Source organism: Poecilia reticulata, linkage group LG3, assembly GCF_000633615.1.
Source record: "Poecilia reticulata strain Guanapo linkage group LG3, Guppy_female_1.0+MT, whole genome shotgun sequence".
NCBI classification, from domain to species: Eukaryota; Metazoa; Chordata; class Actinopteri; order Cyprinodontiformes; family Poeciliidae; genus Poecilia; species Poecilia reticulata.
The window spans coordinates 22,587,740-22,604,657 of NC_024333.1; the positions used below are offsets into that span (position 1 = coordinate 22,587,740).

At 37.0% G+C, this 16,918-nt stretch overlaps 1 protein-coding gene across 29 annotated transcripts in view; it reads right to left on the reverse strand.

The window, feature by feature from the left end:
• The window catches only part of madd (MAP-kinase activating death domain), a 51,288-nt gene that overhangs the window by 30,527 nt on the left and 3,843 nt on the right, over positions 1–16,918 (reverse strand). For 16 of the 29 annotated variants that reach the window (XM_008405665.2, XM_017303959.1, XM_017303960.1 and 13 more), the window contains exons 2-10: positions 14,088–14,286; positions 12,444–13,082; positions 9,594–9,897; positions 6,576–6,707; positions 6,321–6,434; positions 6,022–6,102; positions 2,568–2,624; positions 851–1,023; positions 44–279 (exon numbers count right to left, since the gene is read on the reverse strand). In XM_008405665.2, the coding sequence (XP_008403887.1) occupies positions 44–279; positions 851–1,023; positions 2,568–2,624; positions 6,022–6,102; positions 6,321–6,434; positions 6,576–6,707; positions 9,594–9,897; positions 12,444–13,082; positions 14,088–14,146 (1,795 nt within the window). In that variant the 5' untranslated portion in view covers positions 14,147–14,286. Of the gene's footprint in view, positions 1–43; positions 280–850; positions 1,024–2,567; positions 2,625–5,715; positions 5,725–6,021; positions 6,103–6,320; positions 6,435–6,575; positions 6,708–9,593; positions 9,898–12,443; positions 13,083–14,087; positions 14,287–16,918 lie in introns of all 29 variants that reach the window. The other 13 variants (XM_008405675.2, XM_017303958.1, XM_008405677.2 and 10 more) reach the window with 2 other exon arrangements.

Sequence of the window (16,918 nt, forward strand, 5' to 3'; positions counted from 1 at the left end):
CACGATTAATCAACAGATTACTACCATGTTAAATGAGTCTTACTGTTGTGTATCCTCTGAAAGGCAAGGTTAGTGGGATTGAGCGCCCACTCTCCATAGAATTCCACCGCCTGGGTGTGGGACAGTTTATCGGCGAAGCAGGAGCGTCGTGGGCGAGATGCAAGAAAAGACGTAGACTGAAAAGCGACCACTGGTCGCGGAAAGAGCCGCAAAGTACGCGTGTGCATTTGGAAGCCCTGGAGGACATTGGGAGAGTTGAAGAATCGCACCATGGCAACCCTGAAATGAAAAAGAAAATTAAGATGTTTTAATTAAGGTAAATCATGTTATGTGATATTATAACAGATACATTGTTAGAATAAAAAATAAGGCTGCACATTCCCCTGAAAAMCTCTAAAATCGTGTTTGGGCTAACACTGATTTTAAAAGCTTTGAATAGCCATTCTGGATTGTCAATTTAGCTAACTTACGCACAGAAGTTAGTCCTTAAAGGTTGTTTTTAACATAAATTGTATGTAATGTGTTGTTACTACCACAAGGTGGTGGCAGCACACTAACGGAAATGGTAGAAAACACACCAAGTTGCTGGATTGTTGTTTCTGTTTTTTTCATAGCTAATCTTCCATTTTCATCTTTAATAAGATGCAGTATTCTGACTTTTCTGTAGTGTTGCCAGTCTTTAAAAAAATAAATCAAACATGAAGTGATCTCAAATTTGTATTTTTGATTAAAAGGGGTCACCTTACCATCTTCAAAAGTGGAATCTATCCACATGGCCAAGCAGACTAATACTGCTCAATGTTCCAACAGAAACTTTAGATTTTTATGAAAACGTAAGTTTACTACGTGCCTGGTGGCCACATCAACAGAATCAACGTCATTGCCGTATATCAGAGGGTTGAACTCGGTGGAGGATGGCGAAGCCTTGTCTCGTCCTGGAGGGAGCAGGGTCATCTCCTGGCCTTCCTGGAACTTCTCCAGGTTCAGAATAGGTTGTGTGTTCAAACTCATGCTGGCCAATGCCTAAAAGGCACCAGTGATACAAATTACAAAAGACGCTATGGATCTAATAACAACGCTGTGATGACTACTCCCACTACAGGCATCAACAACTTCTAGAAATAGTGTTTAATGGAATATAATATAGGCATATTTATTATTTGTAACCACCAACAAGGGAGATAATATCTGCATCTAAAATTATTCAACCTCCACGGCATATTAAGCTTATTGGCAAAGTGGCCAAACTAGCAGCTATTAAATAAAAACCAGTGTTCCACAATTGTTGTGTTGTTTACTGCCATCTTAGAATTATGCAATCCCTGTATATCTTGTCATCCAAATGCTGCAGGACTCCAATGTCAGATGATGGAAAGTCCATCCACAGAATCACGGAGCCACTGCCCTGCTTCACAGTAAGCACAGTGTTCTTGATAATATATGATTATACCTCTTATTTTGATCAACATTTAAAACAGAACAAACTGTTGCTTTTGAGTCAGTAATGGTGTATGCCTGGAGATCTTCAAGTGTGCCATACTGTGAAAACTGAAATCTCAGTGCTGGCTGCCACAGGTGTTTATCAGCCTAATAATTGTTTCTGAACATCTGCCTCAATAGGAATCTGGTAGCAGTCGTTGAAAACTTTCAGGAGGTGAATCCTTCCAGCTGTCACTATAGGACCTTGTCCACATTTTTGTAAGATCAATTGAACAATTTACTTGACCAGTTTAAGAAATGTATTGAAATGTCGCCATCAACCATCTAGTTTCATCCATCAATGAAACTCTTCATTGGTTGCATTGGGGGTGACTGAAAACATGTATGGTCTGCAATGTGTGCTCTTATAAAGCTTTCTATTATAGTAATTCTAAGACAGCAGTTGTCATTGGAAATAGTGTCGAATTTTACATTAAAACTTGGTTATATGAGGTTGATTTAAACAGATGTTAAGTCTTTTGCTTATTGGAAACACCTAAACAATTTCGAAGGTAGACAACAAACTTAATTTGAAGCAGAAGCTACATAATTGTAGGTACAACGTTATAAATTGGTCCCAATCCAAAGATTCCCCATCTTTATGGTTTGGACTCAACAATAAAAAAGGTCATCAAAGATCAAATTTACACACGTTGATGCCTGTGGTGGGTGTGCCATTTTAGAGAGGAGAAAAAGGAGGAAAGTAAGTCACTATGCATGGTTTGCTTAGAGGGAACTGCTGCAGTCTCAGGATTCAATGTTTAGCTTAGCATAATGGAACATTTAGTTGCTGGGTCAGGATGAATGTTAACTTTGTCAAAGGGATAAACAGATAAGCTTTTATTGTCTTATTTTGGTTAAGAGAACACTCACTATGCCAAAAACAGATGCACGCACATTCATACATGCTCAAGCCAGAGTTAAGCAGTGTATCAGAAACAGTGTCCAGCGACATTCTGAAATGTTCTTTAGCATTTTCTATAGGTCAAGAGAACAAGAGACAATAAGTAATGACAGGCAAACCAATGTGTGAGAGAGGATTTCCGTGCATGGGCATTACACATTCCACAGGAGGAGAAATGAGTAACCTTATTTTCAGAGGAGAAGATCTGCTTTTGGGTGATCACGGTCAATCTAACCAGACACTAGGAAGGGGAATAAGAGAGATGCCAGGAGAATCACATGTAGGCTGGAGATGACAGTTTTGTGACAGACACTGGAACATCACATGATGGAAGGGTAACAGCATCTGCCTTTTTACTTTCTTTTCTTTGTCTCCTTTCAGAAGTACTTCCCACTTTTTCTGCTCTGCTGACAGCAAGTACATTTTGTTGCCACCAACATGTGAGTAATTTAAAGTTAAAGTCGTGAGGAAGAGGGTTTATACTAGTTTTGTAGTGAAACAACTCTAGCTCTGTTATTTTGTTTTTAAATTCTACAACTGACTCGAGTTGGATTTTTATTGAGAGTCTGGAAACAAAGAGGATTCAAATTTAGAGAGACATTGAGAAAGCAAGACAGAGAAAAAGGCTGATGAAGAAGTTGAGATGATTTTATACCAAATATGATAAGACATTGAGAAACCGACAAATCGATAACTTGATCAAAAGCCAGAATTCACCATCAGAATCCAGCCTTTGAGAGACAGGACAAACATCCATGGTCACCAACTGGGAAAACCCAGTGGTTACAATGGAGAGGAGATGACAGTACAAAACAGCAGATCTTTTCAGAAATACATAAAATGCTTGCACACCTCTGCATCTACAGAAAATGGAAAAAATGAAACTAATTCCCATTTTCTTAAAAAAAATAAACAATCTGAGATTTGCAAAAGTAAATGAATCAGTCTCTTGCAGGACTGATTTATTTGTAAAATGAAGAGACGAGTGCAAGTATTTTCAGAGGCTCTCACACAAGCAGCATTATGCTACGGCATCCAAGTCTTTAGAAAAATCAGTGAAGCATTCCTCTGTGACATGTTTACATTCACAGAAAAACCATTGTGAGCTTATTTCCAAATATATGCTAGCAAAAACTGAGGCTTAGCACACTCCTACAAACCAGCTTCTCAGTCACACACACAAAGAAAGAGCTGCTAACCACACACAGCTATAAAACTGGCTCTGATTCAAGGTGGATGAAACCAATTGATGACTAAAATGAATAGTCAAATTGAGTTTTATCCTGTGAAAATCTGGGCTAGGCAAAACAGCCTTTGAGCAACTAAATACAGTGTTTTGCCAGTAAAGTGGTTGATAAAGATAGAACTGGTATAATTAGTAGCGATCCTTATCTTAAAGTACGTTGGAAGATATCTTGCACTTGTGGAAAAAATTTTTTATGCAGATTCTTGAGTTAATTTGTGCATTTAGATCAAATAAAGTGGGTTGTGAAGCTTCGCATATATTGGTATAAAAACGATAAGCAATCTCCAAAACAGTCTTAAACAAAATAAGATTCTGAACTTTTATGTGAAGTCAAAGCTTCATGTAAACACTTAAAACGCAAATACTTTGAAAAAAATTCAGATTTAATTAATATATATTTTTTTACATTTTACTTTTCTGTGAGATTGTAGAACAAAAAACAAAGTCTCTGCTCCAACTCAAAGAGAAATGTAAATGGTACTTTTGAAATTTTAAGCATAATAGCTGTACCAATTAGCAATCCCAATAAGTGCAAAAAATAAATAAAAATAAAATTAAAAATAGCACATATTATGTATATCAAGCCAATATAGATAGGAAAGTTTTAGAAGGATATCAGCAGGTGGGGTTGTCCACAGTCCCATATTCATTGCTTGTACAGGTTTAATATAGGATGACAAAGGGTAAAAAGTCAGAGTCAAGTATGTTCAAGATCTGGGCATTTTTGAATTTGTTTTCAAACTCATTTGAGACTCGACAGCTACAGAGGATGAACAAAGTTTGTTCGTAGGGTCCAGCAGAAATACACAATTTATAATGGCAAATTTCTCAAATTGGCCATTATATGCTTATACTGTGGAACTAAAATCCTTGCAGCAGTTTTATACCCCTCAAAATTCTTCTAATTTTCTCATGTTACAACTACAAACTTCAATTTATTTTACTGGAATTATTTGAGATAGATCAACACAAAGTACTGCATTATTGGAAGCGGAAGGAAAACTTTTTTAGAAATAATCTGAAAAAAGTGGGGTGTGCATATGTATTCAGCCTCTGCAAGTCAATGCAAGATGAACCACCTATTTCTGCAAATAAAGCTGCATGTATTTTGGGGATATTATCTCTACAAATCTTGCACATGTAGAAACTGACATTTTTGCTCAGTGCTCTCTAATTTTAAAGTCTTGCCACAGATGTGAAATTAGATTTAGATCTGGACTTTGAATGGGTTTTCATACACATCTATGTCTGTGGTTGTATTCCTGTTGGAATGTCAACCTTTACCAAGAGATCAAATCTTTCGTCACAGTTAAGTTTTGCTCCAGGCACCTTATTGTCAACAGTGACCAACTTGTATGTCTGGTGAAGAGAAGAAAAGTATTCCCACTGCATTACACAGAAGGATATCATCGCACAATGACTTGGCTGGCTGTCATCCCTTTAATCTAAGGGATGACAGATTTAGGATCATGTGCAGTAGAAAGTGTATTTTTTCCCTCAGGCAATGGCTGTATTATTGCCATTCTTTCATAATTAAAAAAAAAAAGTTTGTGGAGTGTAAACCTGAGCTCAAGATCTCAGCAGCTCCTCCAGAGTTACCTCTGGTTTCTTAGTGGCTTCTCTAATTAATACTGTCCTGTTCGGCTCTGCCAGTGTACATGGGTGTCCATTTCTTCCTAGGTTTGCAATTTGTTTTTCAGATGAATTGAACATTGCTTTGTGAGATGTTCAGAGATGTTGAGAAATTGTGTTGTTAATATTTTTACAAAAGGCAATCAGTGGGACATAATTTCCTTCAGAGGCATCATCTGGTGAACACACAAACACACCAAAGTTCACAGATTTGTATTTGTACAAAATTTCAAAATCCAGGGCCAATTTTCATTTAGCATCACTACATGTGTAAAATAACAGTAAAAGCCATTGAAGTTTGTGGTTGTTATATGAAAAAATAAAGGAACTGAATATGAAGCTGTTTTCATGAATCAGAACCAGACTCTGAAATTATTCAGTAGGCTTATAAGGGGAAACTGATTGCCATCAGTAACACTAAAAGGTTTATTTGGGTCCAAGTATCCGACTTTACCTCCAACAGCTAGAGCATGCAAACAAAATGGAAACAAAAAGAAAAGAGAAAAATAATAATAACATGTTAGTGCACTAAAAACAAGCCCTTTTAAAATCTCGCACACTCATCTACAATACATACAACCCAGATGATGAAGAAGCCACCTACTCTTCAAATTGCTGAAAGAGAATTTTTACATGTATACAAGAGTGTGGTCAAGTCACAGTAAAAAGGAACAGCCATATAAAAACATTGGGATCACTGGTTTCTGGCTGCCACAGGGCAGTTGAATGAAATTGACTTTTTAAAAAAAGCGCTGATTACCTGTTTTAGATGCTTCTTTAGTTCGCCTGCTTCAGGCTCTGGCAGAGGGGGCAGATTCTCTGCATTGGTGGGTGCTATAACCTGCAAGCCACATGAGACATTTGATTAAAAATTCACTTGGTTAACATAATCTCTAAATAGGAAGGGAATAATCCACAAAAAATGTACTTTTATGGGGTTATATAGTTGGCCTTTAATTTCCTGCTTTATTTTTGACACCGTCTTGGAGCAGCATTTGGTAAAAACATGCCACTGGAGTGACAGGATGTGCAAAACATTGTGTTGACACACACACACACCTTACTGCTGTCGAGGTCAACAAGCCAAACATCGTCTGGCATTTTGAAATCCGATTTGTAGAGGAAGAAGCTGGCTGGAACACCGATAATGTAGGGAGTGGGAGCGAGAAGAAGCTGTGAGGAGGAGAAAGCAAAACCAGTTTGTACATAAAAGTTGGTATTCCAACAACAGATGGTGTTTACAGTTTTAATAGGCGGCTAATTTCAAACGTTTCTCAGACTTGTTATTTCCATGCGTTTCATTTTTTCACTTACCTGCTCAGCAGAAGCCATACATGTAGGGAGCAACGGGATGACAGGGAACATGTACTCCAGGGGGTAGATCATAGCAACAAAGGCCATGACACTCATGGACAAAGCATTGTAATCACGCGATTGAAGAATGACCTTAAAGGAAAATAATGGTAAAAAGAAACACAATAAATGTTATTCGACATAATGTTACTAGTCCCCTTTCAAGCAGTTAATGTCTCATTCCTATTATGTTAAGACTTTACAAATGTAAAACTGTCAAGTTACGTCTGTCTTTTAATAACTTCACTTCTTTGTTCTTATTCCCTTGTTGTCTAACATGCAAGAATGCCCGTTTTTGTCTCAAGTTTGTAACAGCATTATTAAAAGCCGACTTTCAAGAACAAGTGAAGCTGGGAGAAGAAAAAGCTCAAAAGAGATGTCAGTGTGACAGCTTTCAATTAGTTCAGCTTGACTGGAATATATAAGAATGTGAAATGCTTTTCAAACAGATGAACACAAGGAAATTTTACACATATTGACTTTATTTTACAGACATTTTGTATTTTAACTTTTAATCTATATGACTATTTTTTTTTGTTGTATTTTTTAGTAATTGAGATAACAATGCCTTTATATGCATCCTGTAATATTTTATAATCTTGAACGTGAGTTCAAATGATACCTTGGGATTAAATGATATCTTGTTCAGGCAGTTTCTAATCAGAGAATTCATATTTCTAAGCACTACAGTGTCACAAAAACAACCACACTCTTCAGTGTGGAAGTTGTTACTGCAGGTAGAAGAATTAAGTTGGCTATTTTACCACTAATACCACTTTAAAAATAAATAAATAAATAACCAGGGTATTTATCAAGTAAATATCCTTAAAATGAAGGCAGAACTTTTGGAGGGTGCTCTGTGTAGAGAGAGTGCTGAGGATTTACAAATAATTCAGTCTTATCTGTTTAAAATTGTCTAAAGCTCATATTATGCTAACTGCATCATCGGCATCCATTTACAGCAGAGAAGAATTATATCCTTCATTCAAAAACAAAAGTCTATAGTTTTTATTGAACGTAGTATAGTAAACAAATAAACAATGTTTTATTTTAAACCAATATGTTCTGAAATATAAATAAAAAACAGCCACGATTCCTGAGGCGCTGCTGGTGTGTGTGGATAATGGTCCTATGGAACAGACCTCTCAGTCTTTCTTTGTTTAATGTCTGGAAGTGTTACAAATGTCCTCTTGCTTTGAAGAAATTATAATGTAGTTTCTCTGTATAAATGTTGTGAAATGATTACAAATTTATGACTAAAACCCTGGGATTTACTCCCCACCGCAGCCGAGACTCTTATTCTCATTCCTAGAAAGCAGTAGAACAGAAAGGTCCATGAAGGCGAAATACCTTTTTACACTTTGGAACAGTTACAGCTTTTCAATAAATTAAATGTGAATATCCACACGTTTACAGTGGCAAAATCCGCATTTATCATCCTACTGCTGAAAATTACAGCTTTTAAGTTCAAAATGGGAATTTAACTGACTGAGACCTCTTTCAGCACTTCTGACATGTGAGGAGGTTGTGCTCATGGTCTCCTGACATAAACGCCCAGTGCTACAGCAAAATGGTAAAAAACAAAAACAGACAGGGTAAATCCAAATTCCAGCAAAAAATGAATATTTCTGGAATGCTAACCATACTAATCAATAGAAAAGGATTATTAATACAGACAGTCTAAAACTTTAGCTCTGTATTTATTTTGTCTTTGTTTTGAAATATTAGGGAAATCCTGTTTTACGGCAGCGGATTATTACACAGACAACGTTACTGCTTATAAATAATTACCAAAGATGGAAAGGCCTCTTGGCTTACATTTACTTACAATCTAGTAATTAATGAGGAAGCAGTATAACTTTGTCCTCTCACATATTATTTGGATGTAGATGTCATTTATTTGGAAAGGATTTTGTAAAAGAAAAAACAATAAATTACGTATCCATTCTGAGACAAACATTCATATTTTTAGATGTGAAAAGAAAAAAAGTTAGTGAGCTAGGATCTGTTTTGCAAAGGGAAAAAGTGGAATGAATTGTAAAATTTATCCTGATATCTCTCATAACCTGGAGGATTTTAGTGCATTTTTAGATTCATAGCGATGCAGACTGGAAACTTTAATTTTGGAAAAGTTTTGAAAAACATTTTTGAAAAGTCATTGTAGATTTTTGTTTTAAACATTTGAATTTGCATTTCCTAATGTAAACAAGTAAGAATACCAGTCAGATTATCATAAAATTTGCAAAAGGAACACAAAAAGTTACACAGCAGAGGAACTCCACAACATTGTGTATGAAACTAAAAGCACAAGTTTTGGTCTGGAAATGCTTCGAATGAGCCTATGTATCTGTGCCACAGTAACATTACACCAGCTAACTGAACAAGGATTCCAATTACACTCAAGTCAATGGCTCAAGGGGTGAAAGACAGCAGATGACAGAGAGAAAAGAGATGCTTTTCTCTGGGTTCTCATTTCCTCTCTCTCATGCTTTGTGTAAACCAAATGGCTATAAAAACCATAAACAGAAACTGAATAATAAGCGTTACTTTTTTATTCTGCCAAAATGAGTATTTTACTTAAAGATAAAATGCCACTAGTTGGTAATTGCAATAGAGCTGGGTTTTAAGGGAGAGGTGCAAAACATTATGTTTGCAAATCTTAGTAAGGTTAGTTGCTTTAGAGAAAACAGTGGGTGTTAGGTTAAACTCATTCACTCTAAAGAAAATAATAAAATCAAGTTTCTTTATCAGAAAATGAATAAATTATGAGGTATCCAGCCTGATGGTAGAGCTTGGTCAGTTTTTTCTTAGAATTTACAGCAGAGGAACTGTGTTCAGTGTTTTGCTGATCTTCTGAGGTTCTAATTAACATATTTTATGCATGAAAATTACCTTCACTGAAAATGCAAATACAGATATAAAAAGGTCCAAGGTATAACCAGAGCCTATCTTGAACTCCTGACTTGTTCCCATGCTTACCTTGTGCTCCAACAGGACACAGCTGAGGACCTGAAGACAGGCGTCAACACCCAGCAGCTCCAAGGGCAGGTGCAGTGGGAAATCAACCAAGGAGAAACGAGAGTTGTCAGGCAAGGCGAAGGTGAGTGGCCGTTTCAGTTCCTGGGGCAGCACCTCCACATCCACGCGCCTCTGACCTGCCAGTGGCACCGGGGAGCGCAGCAGCCGGTACACCCAGGACTCGATGTCCCGTAGGTCGACCAGCAGCTGACTGCCCTTCTCTTCCACTGAGAGCGCTCCGGTAAACACCCGCCACATGGTGTCCCTGCATAGATACACAAACAGATCACACACATTAAACCAACTTCTGTGTTATTATTTCCTCTTTATAGTTGGATTTAAATAGTTTAAATTTAAATAGTTGCAGTCAACTTAAATATTTTTAGCGTCTATGTCTGCTAATTGCAAAATGTCCAAAATAACTATACAACAGTTGCACTTAAATTGCAAAACATTTTCTAAGGACAATGGCGTAACAAACACAGGAGACTGTTGCTAAACACCATTTCTTCACACATAAGAGAATGCAATACTTATTCTTAAATTTCACAGATACAATTAAATTCCAATGATGCAAATACAACTATTCAAGAGAACTAAATTATCTAATTGACATGCAAATATACAGTTTTGCTGATAAATTTAATGATAAAAATATCGTGAAGCAGATAAATGATGGCCGATTTTACTGCAGCAGACAGCTACCAATACGCATGACCAAACCAACTGTGAAATCAGTAACCTGAAGGGTAAATGATACTGAAACACAGAAGAGGCTCTTTGCCAATCACCAAAATATTGATTTGAAAAGGCTCAACTTAACACATGCGTGACACCGTTCTGGTTCTTGAAGGGTATATTTAGTGTGTGAGGCAGGGAGTGAGGGTAAACCATTAGTCCTTCAGAGCCCTCCCACCTCGCAGCTGCTGCCCAAAGGCAGCTGGAGACCTCAATCTGTCAGAGCTGCCATAGTGAGAAGTGCTCTAAGCCATTAAACAATGACTCTCCTCTTTCTCTGTCACCACAACCCAACATTTCAACCTGGCAATCCAGAAAAAAAACAAAAAAACTCAAGTATGTTAAGCATTTGGCTTCAATACACTCACAGGTTGTACGATTAACTACAATTTTATGATGCTAATTACTAGACAGACTGGATCATTTTACTTACAGAGAAGTGCATTAAAACAATAATAAATTGTAATACCGAAGGGTAAAAAATATGTACTTTTACCCATAATTAGCTTAAAAGCTAAAGTCTAAATAATTTCATTATTCAAATGTATGCACAGTCACTGAAAGCATTAAATATCCAAAATAGAATATTTGAAAATAAAAAGCCCTGGAGTAAATAAAGGTATCACCTGCTGTATAGACTAACACAGTGATGCCCCTCATCTACATGTTACAACTCACTAAGACCCTAGGTTTTTTTCCCCCTCCCTCATAAGGAAATATAATTTTATTCTCAGATTTGTGATCATAAACAAAAAGCAAGATAAGTAATGATGTGGAAACTACAAATAATTAATGATTAATATATTATGCTAGAAGTAGTTAAAAGTAGTACAGATAATGGCTGCTTTCTAAATAAAATAAGTTGGATCATGTTATGAATTACCTGTCATATCAGTACCAAAACACCACGGTGTTTCTACTGAAGTAATCATACCCTGAGCAACCCTGCATCGATCATATTTCCAGCCAAGTATTTTTCAACTTTACCTTAAACTACTGACCATTATCTGTAGCTGCTGTCTTTACCACATCAATATTTAACACAACACAACTATAAAGAATCCAAAAACATAAAAACAGTCCTCAAAGTCTAAGAAAGGGAAAACACAGATGCTGGATCAGACATCAGTGTCATACTTGATGAAGTATTACTTAACATTGAATAAATCGCTCAAAACGCATTAAATTAAATACAACAATGTATTCATAATTCAAAGTGCAAAAGAAAAGAAAACTAAACAAAAGCTCGTTCTGTGAAAACAAACAAAAAAAAGCTGCAGATGGCCAGCAAAACCACACAGAACTATAGACAAAAGGCTCCTTTATTAGTTATGTTAAACATACAGATCACATGTGGATGAGGAGGAAAGAAAGGAGTGGAGATGCACCAATTAATCTGTATGAGATTAGAGTTATTCAAAAAAATTTTTAATATGTTGCTGCTTTTTTTCTAATTTGCAAAACAAACTCCAACAGTTTTCTGTTTACATTCGAGTTTGGTCATATACGTAAACGCAAAAATTACGATGATCTTATAATTTCATTTTTGTTTGATTCAGAATTACGCCCTGTGTCAAAAAACTGCAACAATGTGTTGTTATATCCAGATTTAAAAAATTAGAAAAAAAAAAGAAAAAAATCTGAATCAGCAATCGCATACAAGTCAGAATTGATCTGGAAAAGCCTGATTTTTGCTCATAAACCATTTAAAAACACAAGCCGGTGCCTTAATGTTGTGCTGTTTGCTCTTTGAGTCGTACTGCTCTATTTTCTTGACATTTTCTAACAAGTCCTTGTGAACAGATGAGCTGTCAGCAAATTATTTATCCTGGAGACAGTAAAAGGCGCACCAGTCAATACAACGTTAGTGGATTGAGCATTGTGCTAACAATGAAAAAAAAAAATCAATTTTGTGAATAAAAAGTCTATTCAGACAGAAACAATGTCACCCCATTCCAACAAAAAGAAACAAAGAACAAAAGAACAACTTGAGTGTTGCCATTCTGTTTTTTTTAAAACAAAAAACAGAAAAGTTAGCGTTTGACCTCCAGAACAACAACACAGAAGTCTCACCTTTGGGTGGCACGAGAGAGTCCCGCTCGTTGGGTTAGCCTCTGACTACAGCAGTCCACCAGCCTCTTGAGAATATATAAGCATTCTCTAAAAGTGGTAAAGAAGGGGTAGTGGCTGAGTATGCACAGCGAGGTCAGCGTACTGTTGCGGTTCCTGGCAGCCATCTTGGCAGCTCTGCGTTTGTGCTGTGGAGACTTGCCAGGGGTTTGCTCAGGACCTGGTTGCCCACTTTCTTCTCCAGATGAAGACGGGGCTTCAGACTTGGAGTTGTCAGGTGCGGATGGCGCAGCAACATGGCCTCCACTGCCTCCATCAGACGCTTCATTAGTGCTCTCCACTGCCTGCGCTGCAGTCTCTGTATGGCTACTCTTGTCGCGAGGGCGGTGATGCCCGCGCTGAAAAGATCGATAGAAGTTGACGCAGATTCCGTAGCGGGTGATTCCAGAGTCCTTGTCGGTCAGCGTGAAAACAAACGAAGAGTCATCACGCAGGCTGACCCGGCGCTGGCGGATGCTCAGGCAGCCCTCTGGTTGGCAGAAGAACACCACATCCGGCGGGAGCGGGAAGTCGTGATGATCCTCCAGGGGGTAGCGTCGGAGAAGCTGTGGAGTCTGGGCCACACTGTCACTACTTGGTTGCCTGAAGAACAGATGGAGAAACATGCCAGGAAATGTTTTGCTTCTCTTAGGTTTTATAACTGCTACAACATCTATATGCAAAAACTGAAAGAAATGAGGAAATCCTATTGCTTGGATAGGAATCTAAACTGTTCCAAAAGAGGGGTTCAGTTTAAAACACAGATATAAAGAACTCCTAGGCAAAACAAAGTAGGGAAATCACATTTTTGAATGTGTGTCAGTAGCTCAAAAACCAGAGATCCAAAAAGTGGACAAAAATTACCTTGCTCATAAGGAAAATCAAAAATGTACATTGTCTGAAATGTCCATTATGTTTTCTAGAAATTCAACAAATTTTTCAACAAACATGGGGGGAAACATTCCTCGTACCTACAAAACAGTGATTCCCAAGCTTTTCAGCTTACAACCCACAAAAAAACAGCGAAATAGACTTGTCACACTAATGATCAGATGAGCGTTTCTACTAAGTTAAAAAGGGCTATAATAACACAAGGTGTGACACATACCAATATATAGTTTTTATCTATGTGAAAGGATAGCTTTATGTCTTCCAATACTTAGAATCATATTCATTATCATTTTTGCTATTTAATTAAATCGTCTTAAGGGAATCGCAAGAAACTACACTACAGGGGGCCAGAACCCAACTTTGAAGAGCCCACAACAGTCACTGAAATAACTTGAAATTGAAAAGCAACTATAAATAAGTAACTGGATAGTACCAAATAAAATTCAACCACTGTTTCTGAATTTTAGTTTAACAGAATTATTTCTAAGAAATAAATAAAATCTAAAAACAACTGGCTTAGGCAAAAAAATTCCATAAAGACTTTTTGAAAGAATCAAGCTTTACTGATGGTGATAACTTTGCATTCTGGCATGCAGATGGTAAGGCGGAGCTGTTTTGTGGGGGCCTACGTGTTGCAGCACCCTCCCCCATGACTCCTCTTATGACTCAGATACATTTAAGACAATAACAGATTCATCAGTCGGGATCAGTGCTTACCTTGCTCCAACAACCACTAAGTAGTCAAGAAGACGTGGGCATATTTTCTTTTTCTCCATTTTGGAATATTAAAATCCTGTATGTCAAGACATCTAGGATATATGTTCCCTTTGTGTCAATGGTATATTTTCATCAAAGGAGGTTTGTAGCTGAAATTCAGATCCCTTGTCATCATTATGTCCATTCACTACAGACAAACCTGAAAAACACAAGAAAATATGATCATTACCAACCTGACAGTTTATTTTTGAATATGCATGTTACTATGAAAGAATACTAAATAGAAAAAAGAGTGAATAAATCGGCAGTTGATCAGTATAGTCAGATTTTCTGCTTGAACAGCTCTAACTGGTGATTGGCAGGACCTTCATCTTATATTTTACAAACATTTATGCCATCAGATCGGCTGCAGGTTGCATTCTTGTGATTAAACAGTATTACAGCTGTGCCAGGAGATGACAGCTCAACACTATCTTGCCTCACATTTCCCTTTACAGGAAATTAAAAACACAATGCACAATGTTGAACTAAATTTATTTTTACTAGACAAAGAACATGACAAAGAAACAAGACTGGAACAGCACAAGATATTTCTAGCTGTCCCCCCTCCCAATTCAACAATATCCCTTTAATAATTATTCAACTCAGAAATACACTGTAAATCCCTACTGCATTTCTAGCGCTGTGTGTTTTACAGTCATTTTTATTCGCTATTGTGCCAGCTGGTTGTTGTTGTTGGAGGATAAAAAGAGGCTCGCTGATGTAGTAAGCAGCTTACAGGCTGTCGGGAGAATGAGGACCATTGAGAGCATGCACTATGGCCCTTAAAGCCCTGGGACTTACAGGTAATAGGAGCAAACTCAAACACCAAGACATGAATCTACCACTATTTACCAGCTCCATTTTGACTCTTTAAGCCAAGATCTTAGAGGGTACAGTTATCAAACATTTTTGGCAAGTACAACCGCAAAACTATTTTATGGAAATTATCCAACTTTTAAATTGACTGAACTACTTTTTTGTTTTGGAAAAATGGATTTTGATGTACGTACAGGGGAGTAAAATAAGTATTGAACACCTCACAATTTTTCACTGTGAACATATTCCTAGAGGTGCTAGTGACATGAAATTTTCATCAAATGTTAATCCAAGTAATCCATTTAGAGAAAGGAACCTAAACAAATAATTTCAGAAATTATTGTTCAGAACTTATATGTAATAATGTGGAATGGCAGTGGAAAAACGATATTGATCACATAGAAAAAGGGAGGTGGAAAAAGGCATGGAAAGCCAAACCAGCTTAAATTAATCTGTGATTAGAAAGCCATACCGCTCCTTGAAAGTGCAAATGAGTATCACTACAAAATGGTCGCCATTTTAAAATGATTATTGACAAATAAGAATGGAAGTCTTGATTCAGCCAGTGCAGAGCACTCCTCCACAAAACAAGTTCAAACCACAGCAACTATGTAATTTACATTTTTAGGAGTTTTAGAACTTTTGAAAAACCTGGAATACCTTGATACTAGTAACTACTCACAAGAGGAGGGAAATTATTTTAAGGACTCTCCTGTTATAGTAACAGCAACATATCTCTGAAGCATATATTCTCGAGTAACAAGAGCTTTCGCAGTCGGCATGCCATGGTGAACACACTTTACTGCAACAACAAACACCGCATCGCTGTTCTGCTGAAACACCACCCTGAAAAGCAAACACTGAAGTGGAAGAACATGCTTGCATGATGTTACCATGCACTGATAAGGTCAAGGAGCTATCCATTTACCTATGCACACATTATGATACCATTTACTAACACACCAAGCAATGAACTGGCCTTAAATATGCCAGAAAATCTGATGGAATTACTGTTTTTCACTGGCTGAGACCGTTATTTATATTAACTAAGAAAGATGCCGAGTGGTAGGTAGGACAGCAGACATCCAAGGTATTCAATTTATTCTGAAATGTTCTCCAAATTCATTACTGTTCCATAACAATAAATGGATCAGCAGTTTCTTTCTACATTTGCTGAGATGCAACTGTTTGATGTTTTTCAGTGTTAGTATCACAACACAGGGGAAATGTGTAAAGTTGAATGGACTGAACACAAATACTCAGGTGTACTTCTCCCCTGATCAGCAGTTGGCAATTAGTCTTTTAGAATCGCATCAGCTCACTTAGAGTTTTGACTGAGATGGGACTGAAAAGGTATCTGTTATGACAAAACTGGAATGGCAAAACTGATAAAGACATCAAAACTGTTTTGGTGATGAATAAAGTAGCCAGCCTCAAACTCACTTCTACGGAAAAGTCCTGGACTATGCTTAATGAGTGAGTCTTTGCCAGGAATCCAACCTCTACAACCTCTAAAAAGTCACTTGTTTAGAGTTACCTGTGATTCATAACAGGACATTGACTTGTATATCTGAATGATGGCATTTGATTATGGCATTTGACAAAATATACTGTAAATTGTTTCATAATTGGTTACTGTATTAAGTTTTAATGGTGTAAAGCATTTTTAACTGCCTTGTTCCTAAAATGTGCTGTACAAATAAACTTAACTTTTCAATGGGATCAACAAGCATGTAGTTTATCTGTAACTTGCTAAGGCACAACAAGTACAGGGAGTATATGAAAATATTTGATCCTGTATGCAAAATTTTGACAATGCTTGGATTGGAAAAATTCATCATGAATTGAGATTTCTGTACCCGTTTCTTTAACTATTGAAGGGTAACTAATTATTTTAAGTTTTAATTTCTACATGTTCCAAGTCTTGGGGATTCTAACCACAAATCTACAAACTCAACATTTCTATTGTTTTA